Consider the following 25,510-nt stretch of genomic DNA (forward strand, 5'->3'; position numbering starts at 1 on the left):
TCAAATGTCTGGCACATAGCAAAATACCACTTACACGACACACACACGACACACACACACACACACGACACACACACACACACACACACACACACTCCGAGGAGTAACATGATCGGTCCAAAGTTTGCTGAGACGATTGGAAAGAGACGAGAGAACTAAAATTAATATTTCATATTTTACTGCTATACTGACAATATTCTTATCGTGACTAGTATTATTGGGATTGTGATGAATCACTACGAGTAAGAACACGCACATAGAGATGTTTACTCATTTCAAATTAATTCAAATTTATGATATGACATTTTTAAAAACCTACAAACTGCATTGGTGTAGAAAAAACTTAAATGTCAGAAATATTTTTGAATAGAACTTAGTCAAAACTCATGATAGTAAAGTTCTGTAAAGAAATCAGTTCCATCATTCATTCATCGCCCTCGCATGGCGTCTATCCCAGCATGCACTGGGGGGGAGGCAGGTAAACACTGCTGACGGTTGTCTGGGAAACCCCCCAAGGGTCTCGAAATAGATAAGAGGGATCACGGAATGATTCAAGGGATAAAACAACACAAGCATTCAAATCTGGTAAATTAAATTATGTTTTATTATTTTTCCTCTAATGTATCAACACGCCATTGAATGAAATCCACTTGGATTTTGGACTTTTGGTCAGACAAAAAAAAGTTAAAGAAATATGGAGACAATATTTTGGCGCCTGGGAAATTGTGATGAGCATTTTCATTCTTTCTTTTCTTTATATTCTATCTGCCATAGACGAATAAATAATAAGGACAAACATAATCATAGGCTGCCTCTCACCCACCAAACAACATCACATGTTTTGGAAAAAGAAAAAGAAAAGTTTCCTAATCAAGGCTGTAGGAAATTCAGTTTCCTGGCCACCTGCTGTGGACGATGATGATGTCATGTTTGGGAAAAACCCCGGCACCAGAAACCTCAGAGTCACTTCAACTAAACATTAATATCTTTATAAATTAATGTACTCAATCGATTATTTTGTCAAATGTCCATATCAGAAAGAAAAATGAATTCCTCTACCACAATTAGAAAAAAAAGGTATATTTCCCCCCCTATCAACAGTCCTAATGCCAAAGATAATGAGTCTAAATTAATAGACATAATATTCAACATGATTATTAAATATGATATAAGACACTAATGTCATGCTAAACAAAGGAAAGTAGCAAATATTCACAATGCAGAAGCGTAAATTCAATGAAATGTCTAAATCAATAAACCAAGTATCAAAATAGTTAAAGTCAAAATAATCTTCTGTCAATCAACTGATGTAGTCGACTTATTTTTTGCGATATTAACCAAAATTTTAAAAGAATGACTAATGAATAATTGCCTATGATAGTTAATATAAACTCACCTAATCAGTGAGGCTCTTACGACAGTAAATATGTATCCACTTTTTATTTATTTATGTTTTTTAAATTAAAAATATTAATAATCATTTTTAATATAAAAACTAAATAAACTAAAGTAAACATGCCACTGCTTGAACTTGTGACCTGTTTGTCAGTGACTCAAATAATCTGTGTAATAATCCCCAACTCACACATTTGTTCTTAGAAAAATAATATATTAAAGTGTGGTTCACTTTATTATTCTTTGTAAAGGTACAGGTGTGTCCTCACCTGTACTCCCGGACCCCCTCGTCCTGCCCCTCGTCCTCCCCCGCGTGCGGCCGCCTGTGTCCCGGGGGAAGGTGGCTCGACAGCAGGTAGAGGTAGACGCTCGCCGCCGCCACGATGGCACCGAGTCCCGCCAAGGAGCGCATGGTGCCGGTGCTCCCTCCCCGGTTCACAGCGCCCCGGTTCCCCGGCTCTTCGATCTGCAAAACGGACTCCGGGGTGCCTGAGTTTAAGAGGAGGAGGTGAGACCACCGGGGGGGATTAAAAAGAGTCGACGTGTTGTGGAGAGACGAAGGACGGAGTGGAGGTGTCCTTTACGCACAAGCAGGCCACGAATGACGGGTGTCGTTCCGGCTGCACGGGGCCCGGGGCGCGGGTCACATGGCAGTTGGGGACCCGGGGGGGGGGGGGGGGGGGGGGGGGGGGGACAAGACACTGTTGACATATGTGGAACATTATCACATGGCAGCTGAGACACGTGGCTTTAAACTTCATGTCGAAGTTGAGATTAAATCTTCCATATTTGTTTCCTCGAACAGCAGGAAAACTTTTTTACAAACCTGGGAACTGAGATTCAACTTGGACTTTCTCTGTGGATTCATCCTCCACGTGCACCGGCACTTCTGAGCCACTAGAGGGCGACGTGGTGAAATTCATGAGGAGTTCAGGGGATTATGAAATAATAATAATAATAATAATAATAATAATAATAATAACAATAATAATTATAGAGAAAGGTAGTTTTTATATCCCAGGACTCCTTTCATGTATCATTATGAGTAAATAGTAAATGTAAAAATATGAAATGATACAGCCATGTTACATACATTCGAATAAAATTGAAAAGAATAATAAGGCGGACATTTATGGAAAGTTCCAAGTTTATTTAAATGTTCAGTTAAAATTTAGTTTTTGATTCCTTAAAAATTTTAGAATTTGTGACTTCCCTCCAAAATGTGTTTTTTCATTCATTGATTTGTGAATTAAAATATAAAAAATGTTTTGAAAAAAATTGTATATAGCTAATTTCTTTTGAAGTCAAGTCGAGCTCCAAAAAGCATATGAAACCAAACCAAATTTATATATATAAAGATGGACGACGTGTCTCCACTTTCTCTCGCGGTATAAAAAATGAAGCCACGACATTAATCGCGAGTCTCAGCTGTCAATCATGATGTTTAACCCTATTTCTTATATCATCAAATAACTAATAAAAACAAAACTTACCAGAAACAGGATCACTTGAACGTACATCAATGTAGTACAGTAAGACAGAAACCATCTTTAGAATTATAAGGAGGGGGCGGGGCAATGCAGCAGCCAGACACCAGGGGGCGATCATGATGCTTTGGCTACAACTTAGCAATACAATACCATACTCTATATACACACATGTACAGAAGTTTTCCAAAACTGTTGCACCCTTCGTCCAAGCATTAAACCACATTGACACAGGGATATGTATTTATTTAATATCTTTATTTATTCAACATGTCTTGGCTCAAACAGTTTCGAGGACGAGGTCTTCAAACCAGTGTCATGTGGGAACGTCTTCTCCTGCAGAAGAAATGTTGAACATTTAGTAAATAGATAAATATTAACGGGTAACCTCAACGCAGCGACAACACACTCTTGAAAAAGCGTTATATTAAACTCTCACAAAAAAGATTTGATGCCATGCTGAGAATATAACATTCTGGATTCATAAATGTGTCACTCTTTGTATCTGAATGCTACAGGTCGGATATGTATCTTCACGAGCTGACGAGGTTGTAAAAGTCAGATAATCTGTGAGTTTAGGTAATTAGAATCATATTCATGAAAGTCGGGATTGATGGACAGTTTATGATAATTTTGTGAGACCAACTTCACCCAAGCTCACTCTGTCATAAACTTTATGTTGTAGTAACTACTTTTCCCACAAACAAGTTATTATGTGTGTGTGTGTGTGTGTGTGTGTGTGTGTGTGTGTGTGTGTCCAGGTCAGAATCACATATCCACACAGCTTGTACCATCACAAGAAAATAAGTGGAGGCATGAAGTCTGAAAATATCCAGAGGTGCAGCAGCGACACGTGAAGTGAAACGCGAAATACAGGAAGTAAAAAATACAGGGGCAGAAAAAGGCTCGCATGACTAAAAACTGACCTCCGGCGCCGACAGGTGTGTCCTCCCCCGAGACGTCTGCATCACCCGCAAAGATCTCCCTCAGCATCTCGTCTTCTGGAATCACTGCGAAGGGCGGAAACGCAGGTCAGTAGCAAATCCACACACACACACACACACACACACACACACAGAGAGAGACATACCCTGACTGTCATCACCGCCGTCAGAGGCCTCATTTCGTGTCACTTGCAGCAGGACCACGAGAGCCAAGAGCAGGATCACGAGCTGAACCTTCATCTTGTACAAGAGATTACACTCAGTCGATCATTTGATCATAAGAGAATGTCCAGCGAGAGATTCGAGTCAAGAATAACAACTCACCTCAGCGGCCGCCTGTACCTCAGTGAGTCTCCGTCACGACTCCGACTGTGAGAACCGGAGCGACGAGTCGGAGGCCGGGTGTGTCCGTGTGTCTGAAGCATCCGAGGAATCCACCCGGTTCAGTTTGAAGATGAACTTGAAATTTTCAAAAATGAACTCGCTCACTGTTCGTAATGCAAAAGAGTGAAGGGGGGAAAAGAACAAATCTGTTCACAGTGACACGTGGATCAAACTCAACTGAGTGCGTCGGAGAAAAGTATTATTATAGTGGATCATTATTTTCCCCAGCAAATTCAATTTTGAATATGAATGGACATGAAGGTTGGTTGGTTGTTTGTTTGTTTGTCTACTTCCTGTTGTCTCATATTTAAACTTAGTCAACTGACCTTTTGGCCTCCATGATGCAAACTTGTTCTAAAACATAAAATAAACATTGTAAATGAATAACGGATTAGTGAGTGCAGTTACAGTTTCCTATAGAGAAAAATATAGAGAAAAATAATAAATATGCCTCATATGAACTCACTTGCTTTTCTGGACCCCCAAGGTGTAACTGGAAAAAAAAATAAAAATTCTGAATTTAAAAATCACAAGTTCAAACTGCACATTTACTGAGAATTATACATTCATTCCAAAAAAAACACCAAGATTAGTTATTTTTTTGAAAACACTAAACGCTGATTTCATGTAGTATCATCCATTCATTGTGGACGATTTGAACACATTTTTCAAACATTTGAACAAAATCTAAATACAAAAGCAGAATATGTCGTTTGATACAAGAGCTCATGTTTATTCACTCTCCTCTACAGAAGAAAAAATCTTTAACAAAATCTCCAATACAGAACAAGAGGAAACATCATTAACCACTGTTCCTAATATATATATATATATATATATATATATATATATAGGGTCTGGTGTCTTTTAAAGAGACGACTTAAGAAAAAAAAAATCTATGGGGAGTGAAACATGTAAGACGATTACATTTACTCAGAGGTTGCACCTACGAAACAGTGACGCTATCCCAGCTGGAAACAGATGTGGACAGATGTGCTGGACCGGAAAACAACCAACGGGCAAATACGTGAGTCATGCTCGTTCGTCGTCACACACGACAATAATACTGTAATACCGAACACTCTTCATTTACATTTTTTTTTAAACTTTTTCCTCTAATCTAATAAAAGCCTTCGAATACTCCTCAACCCGAGGGGATGTCTCACTCTCTCATCAGTGTCCACGTTCACACGTTTATTGAATATTCGCTTCTTGTGCCCAATGTCTTATTATTATTAGAAAACAGGTGAGTGATAAAAAAAGAAACGTGAACGTTGTGTTGTTGGTCTGCAGCAGCGCCCTCTGGTGGATGACGAGGGCGAGATTTATCTATAAAACTATTTGTCTCATAAGACATGAATTCATATCACTTCACCATGAAGACAAGAAAAAAGAGCAGTGTGGACGAATGTGGGACTTTTGGGAAAATTGGTGTTTTCATGATTTAATTTGAACAATATTTTTTTAGATTCTTTGTAGATTCTGTAGAATATCAATATTTTTTCCCTCAAAAACAAAACGTATCATTTGATCTGAAATATTGAGGGTGCAGAAATTGAATCTTCTTTGTATTTGCCTTTTTAAAAACTTACTTTGAATTAAATGATAAAGTTACTAAAGATCTAAAATAGGCAGAGGCATTGTTGGGGTTAGGAGGAGGTTTTAAAGTCAAATCAAAAGCTTCATACTAGAAAAAAAATATATTTTGATGTTTTAGAAATCAGTCAGTTTCCTGGTTACTTTGAACAGTTTCCACATTCCAGAAAATAAATTTGTGCCTTTTTCTCCAATTTCTCTTGTGGATGCTTTGTTCTATTATTTTTCATATAAATACAATATATATAGGCCAAAATTGACAGACAGAATTATCATCAAGTAATTAATTCGTAGAGGGGTCACCTAAATTTTTACGTTTCAGCCAGTCAGTTCTAAAATAATCCATTATATGCAACAAAAAAAAACCTTACCGCTCGAGAAATGACAGCTTCAATGACAATATCAATTATAGCCTAAATCTGTCAGGGAGGGGGTAGAAAGAAAATAGCGAGACGAAGAGAGAAACAGACGAAGAAGAAGAGGTGGACATACAGTAGCTGGAGGAGAAGCATGGTTAAAAAAAACAAAAACAACGTGATTTAAAGATGGCTGATGCATCGCAATGTAATCAACGGAGCTGTTCATCGGAACTCTGAATTGTGTAAAAATCGGAAAAAAAAATCGAAACTGAAGGTTGTGAATTGTGCAGGTAAAACTGGACTGGAGCTGCCAAACTGAACCACGGGACAAAAGGAAGCCGATCGCTGGACGACGACAGCGTGCAACAGTCAAGATGTGTCATGTTCCCCCTCATAATAAAATCAAAACGTATTCAACTGTGGTTCAAATGGTGAAAGACTTAATGACATAACCAGACATTTTAACAGCGCAAAGCACCGCGTCAATTGCATTGAGATTATTACTGTTATTTTTATGGCTACAAGGTTCAAGCTAACAGTCTGAGGGCTAATAGGCACATCTTTTCTTTTCTTTTTTTTTTAAAAACACACACAAGGAACATTTTGTAAATTAGAGGAAACAAACCCAACCGGGACAAGTTATTCTAAAACTATAAAAACAACATTTGCATTGTTATTAAAGCTCATACAGCCGTCACGTGACTTCTAGACTTCAATAACTGGTGATGAATGGCGACGTGGGGTCTACAGGTCTTAGTGTCTCCAGGGCTTTCTCCTCCTGCTCCTGGGAAAGCAAACGTAAAATACCGGAAGCTCTGAGGTGACGTCATTTCATCGGCAGCAGTGGACTGTGGGTAAACGTTGGAATCGGACACGTGCCGCCTGTAAGACGATGTATTTCTCCGGTGTGTCGGACATTTGTACATATAGTCGTGCTTAAATATTCAAGGGCCAGGCGACTGAAAACTCTCGGTAAACGCGAAGAAAAGTCCGTGGTTACAGTTTGAATTGAATCGAGACGAGAAGCTGAGACGCAAGAGTCAGACACAAAACACTTAAACCCTCATCTACTGTACCAACAAACTAAACCTTTGTACGGCCGGTAGAAGTTTCTCTTTACTGTTTTTGTGAATCTTCCCAATCTAAATATTTAGGCATTCATTTGATCACTAATATGCGTTTGATAACGCATTTGAAGAAAGACTCTTTCGGACTGTACATGATGATGGACAGCTCCCCAATAGTGAAGCCAAAATCGTCTGTATCGCCCCCTAGTGGCCGGCTGCTGTCAGGGGTGTAGCACACAATTCTGGGCCCTAAGCATAAGCGGTCTCTGTGGGGCCCCCGCAGCTATGATGCTAATTAATTTATGACACTGTGCGTGTTCTAATAATAACTAGCTAGCTCCAGGATCTCATAATAAATATATATTTCTCATCTAGAAGTAAACATTTTCTGTTTGGGGTGTTAGTCAGACAGAAACCCATAATTCTGAAGGCATTACCTCGTGTTTAAATACAATACAATGATTATATATGGATTTTGTTTATGAAATTTTAAAGACCAAGATAGACGAAGATAACAGTATCTACATTCTTCTGCCTCTGATGAATTCTTTCAGCGAACACAAACCAGTCGAAGCTCATGCGGGGTCGTAACTGTGACGATGTTTGTGCAAAGCTTCCTCCTTTGTTCAAAGGGGGGGGGGGGGGGGGGGCGGTGAAAGCACTCGCGAAAGGTCAAGATAATTCTTCCATGAGAGCGGAAAAAAAAAGATGCACGAATCCACTTCTATCCCGTGAAGAGTGCGTTCAGCTGTACAGTTTGGAGTGAAACTTCGCTGTTGCAGCATCAACCCTACCTGGTCGGGAGGATCATGGCTCCCAGCTACATTTCGCTGCTGGGGGGCGGGATTTGGGGCGCTAATATTTAAACCAGAGCCCTTGATAAAAAAGAGTTACGACAATTGGAGCAACAGTGGACTAGATGAAAATGTTTACACGTGGCTGGTTGTTAAGGATTCTACCAAACACGAAGAAACAGAAGAAAGCCAAGAATACCTTCTTCCAAAAACATCGTGAAAATGTATAGATAGGTGAGGATCGTACTAAAATAAATGGGGGGGGGGGGGGGCTCTCTCGTGTGCTTGTGTGTATATATCTTCAACTACACTGCTAAAGAGTCTTTCTCCTACAAACACCCTACGAAGTCGGCTTCGCTGTCCACTACAGTATGACGAATAAATGTGAGTATTTCGTACAAGGAATAACAATCAAAACATGGGGGAAAAGACGTGAAGTAGACAAATAGTGTTGACACTGGATGGAGTCATCGTCCCGAAAGAGCATCGGTGGGACGACGAACCTTTTTGTTTCAGGAAGTTACGTTTTGTCATTTCAGAAACTTTACAGTTCAACGCAACCCAGATTTTGTTTCTGTCCAGAAAGCAGGGGGGGGGGGGTGGTCCTGGCTGCACGTCGGTCCGCTGAGGCGCCGACGTTCGGCCTCATCAGGTGTTAGCGACTGTGTGGGAGAAGACGTGTGCATCTCATTAGTGTCCATTGTTTGGTGTCACAGCTGCTCCCCGCGTCACAAGTGTTGCTTGCCTCAACTGGGGACGACCGACGGCGCAGGTGAAGGAAACAAATTAACCGTCCTACAAGATGTGGCTCGCCCCCGGTTGCTGGGAGCCGCCGCCGCCGCCGCCGCCGCCCCCCACCACCCTCTCTGACGTCTGGTGTTTATAGAGGTCACACGGCACGAGGGGGAGGGGGTGTCCCTGCTCGGCCAACACCGACTCATAAGGTGGCGCCGCCTCCAGGGGGAAGGAGATGGATGCGATGTGTTGCCGCTCCCGCTCCCACAGACCCAGCGGCGAGAGGGAGGGGGAGGGGGAGAACCAGCCGGCGCTGGCTGAGGTCTCCCCGCGGTGCGGAGAGGGATCCGGACCGGTGCTGTAGGGCTGCTCCTCCTCCTCCTGCTGCTCTGGCCCTCGCTGGCAGGGGTCGAACAGGGAGTAGGGAGGGGGGTCATCTGTAGGTATGTAGATGGGAGTCAAGCCAACGCACTCATCGTAACTACGGGAGAAGAACACAAAGATGAAGATATTAGTACTGGTGACAACAGGGAATGAAAATGTATTTCTTTAAGATACTTTCTCTCCGGCTACGCATTATGGCAGCATCTTACATCACAAGAACATCAGGAATAAAGATGCTACAAAGTCTGAGAGAAGATCTTTATTATTATTATTATCATCATTATTTTTACTTTAGTTTTTTTTTTAACAGGAAGCTATTTCTGATAATCCATTTTCTTTAAAAAAAAAAAAGTCTCTCAGATATATTATGAGGAATTATGTGCTACAGAACATCTGGATCCTCCAGAGGAAGTCACAGGTGAAAGCCTCAGCGTCAATAACTATAACCGTTGAGGAGCATATAGGAAAGAAACATCCAATAGTGTAAAGCTTCAAATTCTGTTCATGATAAAACATTCATCAGATATTTAAGCGTCAGATTACCATCTTGAAGCCACAACAGCAAACAGTTTAGCAAACTAACAGGCAGGTAAAGTAACGCAGGAAATGCAAAGGCATGATGAGGGAAAACGATGAAGCCACAGGGAATATCAACAATTTCCTGTATTAGAATATGTCAATTTACAATACAAGGAAAATGTAACTTCCATGGCCTCAGCCATTTCTGAAAACGTCAGCAAACTTGTGATGTCAGAGCTTTCCGAAAGGTCGGAGGTTGTTAATATCTCAACAAGAGAACGTTCAAAAATCATTTCGTGAACACGACCCAATTAGAAGGCAGCATTTATCTATAGTCCTGACAGATCTGATGCAGCCGCGTAGATTTAAAACATAATCACAGGGGATGTGCCACGTTGCATGTAAGTTATGCTTTAAAGGCATTTTACACACACACACACACACACACACACACACACACACACACACACACACACACACACACACACACACACACACACACACACACACACACACACACACACACACACACACACACACACACCAGCCACAGAGGGGAGAGAGAGAGAGAGAGATTATATATATAGGACAATAACATTTAATTAAATAAAATATAGAAAAACTGTATTTTAAGAGCTGTGTTTGGAGCTAATGGTGGATGATGTTCTGGGCGTAGGAAGCAGTAAATCAGAGTAACTGAATCAGCACAGTGGTTAACTTTATCAGTCTGCTACCAGTGTGTGTGTGTGTGTGTGTGTGTGTGTGTGTGTGTGTGTGTGATGAGTTGAGGTGCTGCCTCTTCATCCAATATTTCTGTCCCTCTTTTTATTCATGTGCACTTTCTCTGTCTCCTTCACTTCCCTGTGCAAGTGTGTGTGTGCGTGTGTGTGCGACAGCTTTTTAAAAGCAATGTTGGAGTTTGAGTGTGTGTGTCTGTGGTTTATTGTTAAGTTTGTGTGTAAGAGAGAGAGAGAGAGAGATGGCAGAGAGGGGGGGAATCTATTTTAGCCTCGATCTAAGGACGAGGCTCAGTCAGAAAGACCTAATGTCCGCTGCAGCCACTGCTTGTTATCTCTCTCTCACACACACACACACACACACACACACACACACACACACACACACACACACACACACACACACACACACACACACACACACACACACACACACACACACACACACACACACACACACACACACACACACACACACACACACACACACACACACGTGATGGAGCTGTGGGAGGAAGTGGAGTATCTTCCACCATGACATATGTTGGCTGATTTAAATATAATAGTTAGCAGGCAAACGGTATCCTCCCTGTGTTGAGATTAATTTTTTTGAAATTTTACATAATGTCTCTCGCACCCACACGCATGCACACAGACCAAGAACAGAAAGGGGGGCAGCTGTACTGTTCACGCTGCTGATTATTTTTCCTTTTGCTTTGGGAAAACTGACCTCGGACGTTCAACGCGTCAATGAGGCGAGTTGAGGTGAAAATTGGAGACGAGGGTGTTCCCGAGGTGTCGTAACACACTGCCAATCCCTGCGTCTCTCGGGAGTTCGACAAGCTCCTCCGCAGCCTTCAGCCATATGTGGCTCCAGTGCAGAAACCTCACGCTGGATTATGAAAGTGATGTTCTACACTTAGTAGAGTGCATGTCATTCGTCCCCTATGAGACACGTGGTGGTCGCATTGTGTGGCGGCTGTGGCCGCGGGAGGTATAGAGCGTGTGTCAGTGACTGCTTGTAAAGGTCGGTGGTTCAATCCCTGGGTCCTCTAAGAGCTCGGGAGGGAGTGTGTGAGAAGGACAAGAGGGAGCTGAGTGACGAAGGTACAGTGCTGCAAAGCTTGCTGAAGGCGAGGAGCTGTACTGTAGACGTTGGCGTCCATGATCTTTTGAAATGTCATGTCAGACGAGGGAGTTTAAAATCAGGTACATGCAGGTCGGTAGAAGTAGGAGGACCTCTGGCATGTGTCCATGCTTCGGCTGTGAGCATATGGTCCTCTGTGTGTGAGAGTATGAGCCGGTGAGGTGTGTGTGTGTGTGTGTGTGTGTGTGTGTGTGTGTGTGTGTGAAGCTGGCATGTCCCACTGAGTGAGTTGCCTGTGGAATATAAGAGAACCATATAGATTCACAGGTGTGTGTGTGTGTGTGTGTGTGTGTGTGTGTGTGTGTGTGTGTGTGTGTGCGCGCGCGCATTACGTGGCTCGTGCCAAAGCTGATTTGATTCCTCAGCATAAAACCGCCCCGCAGCGTTTAGTTTCTACAGTTACACACTCGACCGCAGGAGAGAGTCACGTTGCTCCTGTTGCTGTGTCCCTTCTTTGCTCTCTCCATCTCTTTACACTTCCTGTCCGTCCGTGGCAACGTCACTTTTTTCATTCTACGAGCGGACGGGACGACGAGCGGACGATCGCGATCACTGTCGCTCCCGAGATTCGATTGTCGAGCTTCCGTCGCTTCCTCATCTCATCTTCTCCGTCCTGGTCCCTTGTGCTGGTGTCATTGCACGCTGAATGAATTACTCAGGAATTTCTGTACCACAACACATTCTTCTTGCTTTTTTTTGTTACACAATACTGCACCTCCCGCAAAGTAGGAATTAACTTTTAATGCTGCACTTTAAAAACAATCGTCATCCTCAGCTGCTCCTGAGGAGATTCACACCGAGATGTCGCTCAAGCATAGAGAATATTATTCATTTATTGTGCTTCGTTACACGCCCACTGCCCTGTTCACACAGTGTTCCCACGTGTTTTCCAATATTCCACCCGGAGTCCTGCAGGGATCGCTCTATTGATCGGTTGTGTCAGATTCAAACAGTCTGTCCAGCATGAATGGAAAATCATTTCAGACCCAGGGTTCAAGCAGCAGCTGTAAGTGCAGCGATCTTGCTTTTTCTCCCAACTTTTTTGTTTTTCGCAAATGTAAAGTCCCGACGCTGATGAGACCTTTAAATGAAATGAAAAGCAGCAACAGTGTTGCCAGTGCTTCCTGTTATTGCTTTTAATCATCTAACCACCAACAACGGAGCTGTGAGGGAAATTCCTCCAATAATCGCCTGGTTTCTATTATGATTATATACGTTAGTATTATACGTATATGATTAGATGTGTGTGTGTGTGTGTGTGTGTGTGTGTGTGTGTGTCCAGCTTCTCCCAGAGAGGAAGCAGAAGCTTTCAGTCTCCACAGGTGAGCTGCTGATCCGGGAGTGTGAGAGAGAGGAGAGAGAGAAAGAGAGAGAGAATGTGTGTGTGTGTGTGTGTGTGTGTGTGTGTGTGTGTATCGGAAGTGTAACGTTCACAGTCTCAGTAGGTGAGTTGTTGATCTGAGTTCTCTGAGTTTCCCGCAACCATCTGCGGCCCGTACAAGTGTGCACGCACCCACGCGCGCGCGCGCACGCACGCACCCACGCGCGCGCGCGCACACACACACACACACACACACACACACACACACTGCATGACCATCACATGACCTGCAACTACCCGCTTGCTGACAAACCACGACATGCCAGGATTATGGTAAACACAACAGGTGATTTGTGAATGTATGTATTGTACATGTGCGAATGTGTGTGTGTGTATGTGTGTGTGTTTGTGTTGTGCATCTATTGGCTGCCGTCCCATCGTCCGGCTCCTCTCACGCCGTCTGTCCAAGAACACTGCGGCTCCCTGCCGGAGCTCTGACGTAGCTCGCTAGCTCCCCTCTCTCCTTTCTATTCCTTCTCTCTTCTTCTTTCATTTTTTCCTGGTCATGAAGCCGTGACATTATATCCTGTTCCACTCTCGTGAGACCAAGCAGTGTGTTGTTATGGTGTCTGTCCTGTTCTGCTAATCAGCATGGTCCTTTTTTTCTTTTTCGTTTTCATAAACGCTGAATGGATTCATCAGTCGGGAGGTTGGGAGCATCGTCTTGGCCCCTAGCCGCACCGCGCATCATTTAAAAAGCCCCGCTGCTGACCAGGTGTGTCCCTTCCCCAGATGATGTATCTCTCCAGCAGGATAATGCTCTTTTTTTTACCAGTGGTGCACAATAATGCACCAAGGAAGGACGCGACAAGAGCTTTGGTTCAGTCCCCAAGATCACAACCCCTCAGCCTCACGTTCAACATGATGAATGTTTGGCCAAAACAACCTGCAGGAGCTCTGCAATATACTATCGTATCGGCACGGATCAAGATCCGTACGTTTGCAACACCGCGTTGAATCCACTGAGACCTCCAAGCTTCTGTATGTGCAGCCACAATAATAAGGCTGGTGTGTGAAGAAAAGAAAGCTGTGGATGATCATGAAACTGGGCATGGATAATCTGTAAGATCAAGAATCACTGTAAGATCAAAAACTGTTACATAAACATTGAGTGTTGTTAGATTATGCAGAAGACTGTTGAGGATTTCAGAAAAGCTTTTAGATGGGAATTTACTAAAGGAGGAAAAAATACACTATAGGAATCAGCGTATGCTCCAATTTATTAATCCCTTAAACCACCAGGATGATGCTGAAAGTCCTTAAGTTATGAAATGTGGCAGCTGGGGACTTCAGAAACATATCGGCAGATAATGTGGAAATGGACAAATGTAAAAGATAATATGATGATCCGAACTCAGATCGATCGATCGAAGAACAATAAAATGAGTTTCTAAGGCAAAACAAGGACATAACTACAGCATTCACTCTCTCTCACACACACACACACACACACACACACACACACACACACACACACACACACACACACACACACACACACACACACACACACACACACACACACACACACACACACACACACACACACACAGACACACACACACACACACACACACTGCAGGGAAGGGATGTATGTGAATTATTAAAGTTGCCAATTAGACCATCTGACATTTAGATCAAAAACACCATGACATTGGCCTTTAGCAAGTGCTTTCTTTCTCTCATTCTGTCTCTCTCTCTCTCTCTCTCTCTCTCGCTTTCACACACACACACACACACACACACACACACACACACACACACACACACACACACACACACACACACACACACACACACACACACACACACACACACACACACACACACACACACACACACACACACACAAAGGGCATCAAAGGTAGCAGTCAGTGCTACTCAAATAGATGAATCACCGCAGAAGGAGGGTCCTACGAACCAAGTGCGGGGAGAACCGCGGGGGACGCGGAACTGAACCGTCAATTATATTCTACGTTTGACATTTGACATAATTGATGAGAGAAAGGGGGGAAGAGGTCCGCTTTTTTACTTTTAACCAACATACTGTACACGGTAGCGTGTGGTGGATGAGGAAAGGCTGGAGATTTGGACGTTGCGCTGAGGTTATCAATGCATACTGTACTTCATTATCCTTTTTAAAATGAACATCATGTTGTATTGAAGAAGTCTTGAAACTAGCGACTGAGACATGAACTCGTCAGTAAAAAGGTTATAAGTCATGAGTCATTTTCTCATAGACTTCTATAGAAACAACCAGTGGAGTCGCCCTCTGCTGGTCATTCCACAGAATACAGGTTTCAGGCACTATTATATACAGTCCATGTTTTTAGTCTACGTGTTAACCTCACTTAGTCCTGACAGCAGCGCCCCTAGTGGACCCACAAAAAAAACCCTGACCGTATAACGTTTTCCTTAAAAACTGGATTTTACACGAGCACTTACCGCGGGGGCGAGTCCGGGTAGAGGCTGTTGACCTGCGATAGAGTCTCTCTGTACGAGTCGAAGTCTAAACCGGGTGGGAAGTCTTCTATGCAGGTCGACCTCAGTTCTCCCACTGACCCTCCATAGGAAAAATCTGGTCCTGGAAAAAAAAACCATGACGTGGTAGTTTTTCTACTTTGAATATATACTTCTTCCTGAACTTCTCTCCGTCACTTCTGACGACTTATAATGACTTTGCTTGTTGTCCGACTGACCGTAGAGATGCGGGTTTCGGAGGCGGCTGTCCTTGCGCAGGCTGCCGACGATGATGGTGAGGCAGGAGAGGAAGAGGACCAGGCCTATAACGATCCCGGCCACCACCAGCGGAGACACCAGCAGAGACGCCTCCCCTCCCGACTCCCTCTCACTGCGGCAGTCTGGGTACTCCCCATGGCTCTGGTTGGAGCTCACTGCAGGGGGGGGGGAAGATGGAGGGTGTGGGGGTCATGCTTGAGTGTGCGTTCATATTTGAAAAAAAGTTTCGGGACATATTTCAAAGACCTTTTTTGACAATACTGATGTACATGATACCACATGCACTTCTGAACACGTCATTGAGAAGCATTTGAGGAGCGTGTTCCTCTTAACAAGAGAACTGAAGAGACACTTTTCTTGAGTTCCACTCAAGAAAAAAAAAATTATATATATATGTATATATAAAACACAACTTGCCATCTAAACTTAATAATAATTATATATAATGAGTTTTTGGCCATTTGGAAGAGGCACAAAAAACTGAATATACCCACATATTTACACATCCTCTATAGCAGACATAAAGTATCTATATAACTATATATCTATATATATATATACACTTTCAGGCCTCACAGTGACAATAGTGCATTGTGGGGGATTGTGTTACATAATTGTTGTCTTAACCTGCACACATCATACTCCATTCTTTTTTCTCTCGCCATCTTTCCAACTCTCTCTCCCTGAGGACTCATTCCATTTCAGTGTGTGACAGATACTTAGAGCTACAGTCCACACACACACACACACACACACACGCACGCACGCACGCACGCACGCACGCACGCACGCACCCTCTCTCTCGGTGGTCGCCATCATTAGATTACAGAACGATCCTGTTCCTTTTCCACTTCTGTTTAATGTCTCATCCGTCTGTTTTGCTCCGGCTTGTCCACCCCTTCCTCTTCCTGTGTCTGTGCGTTTATGTACGTTTCACAACACACAGCTGAGGGAGGATGAGATTCAACACACAGAGACAAACTACCTGAATGGTAAAATATGGCGGTAAATATGGAAAAAAACCTTTTTGTTTCTGTCATATTTAACTTTTTAGGCACTTAAATGCTTCATACATGTGTTTTTTGTGTCTTGATAACTTGCAAAATTGACATAAATGATGCCTATCTCTGGGTTTTGGGGTGAAACAAAACAATAGTAATATCTGTCCCAGACTGACCGAGACAGTGGCGGCCACATCCTTTTTTCTCTCTTTCTGTCTTTATCACCGCACCGAATATAAAGCAGGAGAGACAATCACACTTTCTGAATGATGTACACTCACAATATCTTTTTCATTTCACTCCCTGTGCTTCTCTATTGCTCACTTCCCATCTCCCCCCTCCTTGAACGTCTGCGTCTGTTATTCTGTTGTCTACAGTAATTTGGTTTCACACAGATTCCCGAGAAGAGGAGGAAAATGTTCTCTCACCCCAAACGGTTCCCAGCAGACCTCGCTCCTCTCGCTCACACTCTGTCTTTGTCTCCCGCTCTTTTTCCCTCTTCTAACGTGATTTTCTCCTTCATTTTCGCTTCTCATTCTCCCTCATAAACTCCCATTTTCTCGCGTTCTCTCCAGAGAGAGAACTCTCATGGAAATCTATAATTATATAGATTTAAATTCACACAAACGCTCCCTTTGTAACGCTAGGACGGACACACACACACACACACACACACACACACACACACACACACACACACACACACACACACACACACACACACACACACACACACACACACACACACACACACACACACACACACACACACACACACACACACACATTTTTCTGTCTCTTTCAGGAAAAAAACATTCTGTAAATTTTATGCTAAAACAATGTTTTCTGTATGTTTCATCTATGATACTAAAAATATAACAAAAATATTATAAAAGCTGCAGCAGGCTTGTTCATTGTTTACTGACACCAAATTTTGTAACGTAACTGAACTTCTTATTCAAATTTATGGACGAAAAAAATAAAAACTTCCTTCAATGCTAACAAAAGGTCAGGATATTGACTTCCATGTCCTAATCAAATAAAATAAAAAAATATTCCAGTAGTTAAACGGGGTAATCCCATAAGAGATATAATAATAAAGTCATGCTCCATCTCCTCTTTGCTCGTTGAAAGTCACAAAAGAAGTTTCTGATGCGTGTTCAGTTACAGTGACGATCACGAGGTGATGCTTAAATTAAAAAAAAAAAAAAAGTATTTTAAAAGCCTTCATCTCATTGGCCTTAGTCAATGCTGCCTCTTTTCTCATTGTAACATATCCAAACAAAATTTCTCTTCTCATAAACACAGAAGGAAAATTAATCTTGTGTGTGACAGTAAGGCCACTGGACAAAAACAAAAGCAAAAGCCCAAAAAGCAAATGTCGTGTTCGTTCTTTCCACTTCAATGTGAGGAGGAGAACTTAGTAGATACAGAGAGCGGAGAGTAACGGTTGGACAGAAAAGACAAACACACGTATAATTTGGATAGATCGAAGAAGCGAGCGGGAAAGGGAGAGGAACTGTATATGTGGTGATAGTGTTACATTTCAACAGCCCGAGGGGACTGGACAAGGCTGCAGAGGGAAAATAGAAGGAGACAAGAGAAATGTGTGTGTGTGTGTGTGTGTGTGTGTGTGTGTGTGTGCGTGTGTGTGTGTGTGTGTGTGTGTGTGTGTGTGCGTGCGTGCGTGCGTGCGTGCGTGACAGTACGAGTCTCAGAGTGTAAAAATATTAGCTATACACACCACCATCCCGTGAAATAAATCAATTTCAATTAAGGGGGAAAGCAGATTAACGAGCAACCTGTAAATCTTGACAAATCCACCGTGAGAAAATGGCCATGAATCTTCCCGTGCACACTTTGTTTGCCTTAATGAAATTGTCCCTTGTAAAAATTCATTATGTAACAAACTGGTAAACCCTGCAGGCGAACCGATAGCCAAATGGTTATAGGACGCTACCACGTACAGTATAGCCACATGCTCCTTGAGCAGTGTACAGTAGCCTTCCCTTTCACAGCACCTAAGAAGCTGGATGAGACCATATCATTTAGAAAACATGCCACGTTTTAAATCTTTGTGAATTAGAAAAAACTAAAAAATATGGCTATGGAGAGAAAGCAATTTTTTGCGGTGATTTATTTTGTATATTACCTTGTTTTTCCTCATTTAAATGTTTGAGAATTTAAACAATGTAATTGATATGTATTATTTACGGTATACATGCAACCTGGTTAAAATGTTATACATTGTAAGATAGATAGATAGATAGAAAGATAAAGGCGTGTAACTTAGTTAACAAAAACAACTACACGGGGCATTGTTGGAAATAACGTTAAAAGTTATTTCGTAAACAGTGAAAAGGGTCAAATGTAAATAAAATACGTTTCAAACGATACAAATATATCGTTATGCGTTTCCTGTTTTATTTTGAAAGGTACATTGCATTAAGCGGAAGTAGTGTGCGGGGTGAATAGTAATACTGGTCATTCATTGGCGGGCGAGAGAGAGAGAGAGAGAGAGAGAGAGAGAGAGAGAGAGAGAGAGAGAGAGAGAGAGAGAGAGAGCGAGCGACAGGAAGTGAAGTGAAGTGAGTGTGGACGCTTGACTGACTAATAAATCACCGCCGGAAATTAGTCGGTGAAAAGTTTACGCAAACAAATACGTAGTGGGTGTTTTACGGTTATCCGCCCGACACAATTTTCACCGGGATTATTTGTGGGCAACTGGAGATATTTCTATCCGAAGTTTAGCCGAGTTTGCATGAGTTTCACCTGTGTGTTAGCTCGTTAGCTAACGGCGCTTGTTTCTTTAGCATTCGTTAGCAAAGTGAATGGACTCTTACCCTCCGCATAGCTAACCCAGTAGTTTTGTAGTTCATCGTATTCGACGTGGAGACCTCGAGAATTTGTGAGAATGTTCTACAAGTTATCCAGCTAACGCTCAGAGATGCTTCTACGTCGCGGGAGACACCGCGCCATCTTCTGGACATCTCTGGGAGAGGAGCGACGTCATTAGCTGCCGAGGCCACGCCCTTTCTGGACACCTGTCCACCACCGGCCCTTGTTCTTCATCCGGGTCCCGAGAGACTGGACAACTAAGGTACTGCACTTTTATTTTATTGCTCTGTTGTTTGTGTGTGTGGTAAGGTACATTGATAACCTTGTTTTGCCAATAATTACTGTAACTGAAGTGTAAATTAAAAATTATTTATTTGAACATTTCAAAAGTAAGAGTTATTGTTTTCGTTTTAAATTCTGATAACTGTGTGAGGTTTTGGTTATTCATTTGGTTATAAATGTTTAAGCATACGAGGCAAATATTGTGGTTTTGGTCACAAGTCAATACTAACAGCACATTTGTTGATTACCTATCCTGACAACATGGCCTTACAGTACATTCGAGGTAATTAAAGGAAGCAAAGACAGTGAAATTGTATGAAGATAAAAGATTAACAGGACAACATTACTTGCCTTCAGTATACAGTATATATTGGTGTAAATTGAGTAAACTTAATTAGTTAACTCAGGGCCCCTCCCTGACTAAAGTGGGCCACATACAACTATACATATTTTATTATCCTCCTGAATTTATGACTGGAACTTTATAATGTGGCACACTACACGTATGTAATATTATTGTCATTTTTGGAGCCAGCATTAAACATCTAATTGGTTTCCTCTTGTTCAGGACTCGTGCCCTGCTCAGAGGCACTTCAGCATGAGAACACACCGTGTGTCCTCCACGACACTCACTCGACTCCACTACAGCTGCGGGTGAGAGTGTATATGGTGGTGTATACTGTATGTTCATATATAATGAAACGCCGACAGTAGTAATTCACTTTGACAGCTTGTCACTAACGCTCACCGTTATGAATATGCAGCCACCTCCCACACACTGTATACTACTGTGTGATACAAAAGAGCAGTTCATAATCCTGACGCTGACACCAGCCCCTAAGCTGAGTGATGACCTCAGACGTATCTACCGTCTTTTAATGTGCATCAAGTTTTTTTTAACAGTCAGAGGTTGTTTAAATCTGAACTCGTCCCCGGAGATGAATTATCTCCTGGAGAGAAAAAATAATCTTTGCTTTCTTGGCAACATGGTCGGTGTTTTGTGCTGCCTTAAATTTAGACACCAAGCTTGTTTGGAGAAACAGAAATTCAAATCTACTTTACAACCAATTACGTTGCGATCTCTTATCCTGTCGTGGCCACTACAACACGGCCGCAACCGTAGCTCCTATCGCAAGGTAAACAATAGAATTACGCCATTACGTTACAAATTACTGTTCGGCAAATGAACCCATGTGCAAAGGCGGTTTGTATTCATCCTTTATCTCTGAGAGATTACAAAATTAACTATGGTAAACGTACAGTAAAATATATTGTGGCTAATGGAATTAGAAGTATGTTAAGTACTATGTTAAGTATTCTTTTTAAGAAAAATTTCCCCGTCCCCCCATAACAAAATTATGATCATATAACTTTATAAATCATAAGCAGAAAAAGAGCAAAGTGGGATTATCTAATAATTAAGTGAATTCAATGAAGTTTTTTTTTGCATGAAGTTGAATTTAAAGTTTACAGCATTTTATTGGAGGGTCATTTGGAGAATTTAACCACTGTGTAAATAAAACTATGTATTTCTTTAGTTTAGAAATTAATCTTTTGGATAATTCATTTAGTTAAATTGAGGCAAAGGTCAAGATATAGGTGATGTATGTGTAACTGTGTGTGTGTGTGTGTGTGTGTGTGTGTGTGTGTCAATCCAGATTGGGGAGCGACCAGCAGCCATTTATTTTTAGGTGTCACAAGCTGTAAAAGTTAAGAGCCTGTGATATCGACTGCCGCTGCGTTCGCTGCTTCACTTTGTACATTAGCCACATACATTATACAGAAGCATCAAGCAGTCATTCAGATTCCATCTGACAGCTTGTCATTATGAGTTACAACCAGTTTCTCTTCAATATGAACCATACCATATAGCAATGGCGGCCGTGTACATCGAGGCAGGACACTCGATGAGGCACAACGATAAAACTCTGATCAGGCCAAATGGCAGCCTCAACATTGATCTGCGGTAGAGAGTAACTGGCGTCTTAAAGGGCCAGAACACCTTCACTCTAAACATTATGGCGTGTACATATGTTTGTGAATGCATCCGTTTCTTTAAACTTCAGAATAGTATGGAAATTAATTAGCATCTTCGGTCTGTTTCTCTGTTTGGAGTTTCTCTGTTTGAATTATTACAATTAAAAAAACATGAAACAATGAGTGTTTTTTATATTGTTATTTACTGCTCAATAAGACTTTAAATAAACATTTTTGATAATAGCTCTAAAATTTGATATAGTATGTACCATTATAGATAAAAATGGACAGCGTGAAAACTCCCCAAAAGTGAAGGCAAACCAACTGGATTGCCCCCTGGTGGCTAGCTGCGGTATAGCCCATAAATCCCGCCTCCTCTATGTTAGCAGATGGGAAAAAGATGGTGGTAATTTTTTCGCCAAGTTTAAAGTGGTAAAGGACCTTGACCCTGCACTGTTAAAAGAACAAGATGGCAGCAGCTGTATATCCGAGATATTGTGGCTTCATTTTCGTACACGGGTAGGGAGTGAGGGAGATGCGTCTCCGTCGTCCGTCTTTATTTAAAAGGTGTCAAAAGACATCTGAGATGAAGGTTGAAAATGTCTTCTCTGCAAACAAACCAGGATTATTACATTTTACGTGTATTCACGGAGTAAAATGTTTCCTCCCAGCATCTTATGTTGGCTCTGTAACTGGTCGACAGCTCTATCTACTAGAACCAAAAGAAAAATACTGTAAATAAAGGGACGTCAGCATTCTAATACGTTTGAAACGAGGCCAACGTCAGAATACCCGGCTGACCTTTGGGCTCAATCAGAAGTTTGTTTTGTCTGACACGAGTCCAAGAATTTATCACCACAAGTTGGGCAGAAGAGCCATTAATCAAAAAACAAACCAAAACAAACTGCTGTGAGTTACGGCTTTTTCCTCTGCATTCAAAACTGGCACCGGACATCATCTTTAGAGTTCCTCCAAATTCTGTTCAAAACTTTTAGTGGACCTGAGATGATTTAACGTTTGCTGTGCTGCACAGTTTTCATATCCAGAACCATAAGAAACACTGCTGGGACCTGGCTCACCTCTCTCTCGCTCTGTATTGTGATTCATGACTCTAGTTCCTCCCCGTTTTTCATCGCAGGCTGAAAAAACACCTCACGCAGCGACGACACATGACCTGAGCTCAGGATTCGCATCCACCAGCCCCGGCTCTAATTAACCTCTCAGCTGGTGGTGTTATTATTCCATTACAATATTTTTGCTTTGTTTACCATCACATCTCAAAGTGAGGATTTGTTTTGGATTATTTTTGGCAGGTTGTAAGAGATTATGTGAGCCTCTAGGGCGTCCCACGAGGGGAGAGTTTTACTTTACTTAAAAGAACAATATAGGTGTTCAAATGACAGCTAAACAAAACTGAATCTTTGATACCTTGATCTTTCTTAAAGCCTCAGGTGTGTTGATGAGAATAAACCCTGTATTTTCAGAATCAGATGCAGCAGGATGACCCCCCCCCCCCCTCCCATCCAGTCTCCGAACCTCTGGAGAGGCCGGAGATATTCCACCGCTTGCAGAAACAACGCCGTTCCTCCTGGTCCCGACACGTGAGCAGTCTCCAGACTAAAAATATCCCTTTCAGAAGGACTCGAGTGAAACACCAGTATTTTCTGTTGAATATGCAGGAGTAAGGAGAACCAGGTGTAAGCACAGGGAGGTATAGGCACCGCTGGGGGGGAAATTACGATAAAAATGTTTCCGTTTCCAGTCGCTTAGTGAACTAAATGCCACATTTTTTTCCCCGATTTTATTGGCAAATATTTGAAATAACAAAAAAACATAGTGTGTCGAGGAATCCAGAAAGTGTCGGTCAATCGCAGGCTTTTCACTTATAAATGTTGCGGTGTCTTTATTTGCTGACGTCATTGTGGCAGTGACATGAAGTGACAGATTCCATCTCTTCGCTTTGTGCGATGAGCTGGAAAAAAAGCCTCATCCTTCCTACAGCCCCGGTCAAAAGGTCAACAGCAGGCGCCAAAGAGAACATGCAACTTCAACATGCACTCCCTCCTGTTTCTCTCTCTCTCTTTCATCGCATCATATCTCGCTGTTCCCTTTAGTACGCGCACTCCGATGCTTCCGCCGTTGTCGTATTCAACAGATGCCAGGAGGGCTTCGGTGCTGGAAGACGCTGGCCATTAAACAATCACGTTGAATTACCACTGAAGCAGCTGAAAGGAGGAAGATCTGAACTCAGGAGTTAAAAATCCCTCTAAAGTTCCTCTTCGTCACGCCAGGGTTTTAGCTGCAGTGTCTTACTCAAACTTTATAGCTACTTTCAAATTTAGCCTCTTATCAATTTATGCTGGACATTATAGTAAAAAAGAAAATATATTTTATTCACTGTAAGAAGCAAGGACAGTCATTCATGGTGTCTCACAGTGTTTATTAATTGAGCTTTCAAAGGAAAAAAGCCATAAGGAACATTTACATATGCCCGGATCATAAAATCGCCATTACTTCATCAGAAAAACCATTATCTGCACGTGTAGTTCCTTCCCTCAACAAGTGAATCACTGATTTTATGGGTTTAATTAAAAAGCAGGGCACGAAGAAAGTTCCGTGAAGATAAAGTTTGTGGTAAGTTACTGTCCCCTGTGTAACAATAGTGCTCTAAAACAAAAGTATGCCATTGGCAAAGTGGAGTAAGAAAATAAAATTCTTGACATGCAGATGTGTTCATGTGTTTTTTCCAGCGAGGCATGTGGAAGCTGCACACGCACACACACACACACACACACACACACACACACACACACACACACACACACACACTCACACTCACACTGGTTCCATCCCCCTCGGGTCTCATGCTGTTTCAAGGTTGACAACACATTATGATGAGTGACAGGTGCACTGGTATGAACCGAGTGACGACGACGACGATGACGAGTTCGAGGGCGAGTCACGCACTCTGCTGACTGTGGGCAAAGACCCGCACTGTGCTTTCATGCCTCTTCTGCCGAGGTCAAAAGGTGATCGGTAGTTGGTTTATTAATATTGAACAGACCTACTGGTTACAGGCCCACAAGTGCCGGACTACAGCCTGTGTATGATGTGATGGTTAAGCAAATGACTACAAATGACACAAAACGACCACAAAGAAATACAAAAAGCATCAGAAAGAAACATACACTGACTACAAAATGATGCAACACAACCACAAATACACACAAAATGACCACAAAATGACTAAAGTGACCTCAAAAACCATAGCAAATATACCTAATACAACCACAAAGACACACAAAAGACAACAAAGACATGAAAGCCATAAGGAATATAACATAATACAAAACACAAATTACACAAGATAGTAAAGTGACCTCTAAGAGACACAGAACAAACACAAAGACACAAAATACAACCACAAAGACACACAAATGACCATATACTGACTAAAGTGACCTCAAAGACAAAAACCATAACAAATACACGTAATACAACCACAAAGACCTAGAAACCATAACAAATATACATAATACAGTCACGAAAAAACCCAAAACGACTGCAAATGCATACAAAATAAGGTATAAAAAAGGTATCCATCTCAATCCACTGAGCGGTTCCTGGGTCACCTGACAGTTCCCCTCAGTGCGCTGCCCCCCCCTTCTTCTAATGTAGGTTATTAACCAGTTATAAAATTGTCGCACAACAAGAACGTGAATTCTTAATGTGATACACTCCGAC

The 25,510-nt window shown here is 42.1% G+C and overlaps 2 protein-coding genes and 2 long non-coding RNA genes across 5 annotated transcripts in view; 1 reads left to right on the forward strand and 3 right to left on the reverse strand.

Annotated features, from left to right (window-relative positions):
- LOC118283846 (transmembrane protein 41A-B-like) overlaps positions 1 to 2,003 on the reverse strand; it is a 6,760-nt gene extending 4,757 nt beyond the window's left edge. The window contains exon 1 of the mRNA XM_035606244.2: positions 1,665 to 2,003. Within this exon, the coding sequence (XP_035462137.1) occupies positions 1,665 to 1,807 (143 nt within the window). The 5' untranslated portion in view covers positions 1,808 to 2,003. The remainder of the gene's footprint in view (positions 1 to 1,664) is intronic.
- A 1,118-nt stretch (positions 2,004 to 3,121) lies between these two features.
- LOC118283853 lies at positions 3,122 to 4,273 on the reverse strand. The gene is made up of 4 exons (XR_004784677.2): positions 4,151 to 4,273; positions 3,973 to 4,066; positions 3,809 to 3,892; positions 3,122 to 3,218 (listed from the first exon to the last, which is right to left on the reverse strand). It is a non-coding gene; the product is annotated as an uncharacterized LOC118283853 (long non-coding RNA).
- Positions 4,274 to 8,090: 3,817 nt separating this feature from the next.
- bean1 (brain expressed, associated with NEDD4, 1) overlaps positions 8,091 to 25,510 on the reverse strand; it is a 31,088-nt gene continuing 13,668 nt past the window's right edge. Inside the window, exons 3-5 of the mRNA XM_035606246.2 lie at positions 15,629 to 15,823; positions 15,375 to 15,513; positions 8,091 to 9,242 (exon numbers count right to left, since the gene is read on the reverse strand). Coding sequence (XP_035462139.2) covers positions 8,822 to 9,242; positions 15,375 to 15,513; positions 15,629 to 15,823 — 755 coding nt within the window. The 3' untranslated portion in view covers positions 8,091 to 8,821. The remainder of the gene's footprint in view (positions 9,243 to 15,374; positions 15,514 to 15,628; positions 15,824 to 25,510) is intronic.
- On the forward strand, positions 19,199 to 24,492 carry LOC118283855. 2 transcript variants are annotated; one of them, XR_004784680.2, is made up of 4 exons: positions 19,199 to 19,769; positions 20,358 to 20,443; positions 22,905 to 22,993; positions 23,251 to 24,492. It is a non-coding gene; the product is annotated as an uncharacterized LOC118283855 (long non-coding RNA). The 2 variants fall into 2 exon arrangements; XR_004784679.2 differs by lacking the exon at positions 22,905 to 22,993 and having other exon boundaries at positions 19,201 to 19,769.

This window comes from Scophthalmus maximus, chromosome 10 (genome assembly GCF_022379125.1).
Source record: "Scophthalmus maximus strain ysfricsl-2021 chromosome 10, ASM2237912v1, whole genome shotgun sequence".
NCBI classification, from domain to species: domain Eukaryota; kingdom Metazoa; phylum Chordata; class Actinopteri; order Pleuronectiformes; family Scophthalmidae; genus Scophthalmus; species Scophthalmus maximus.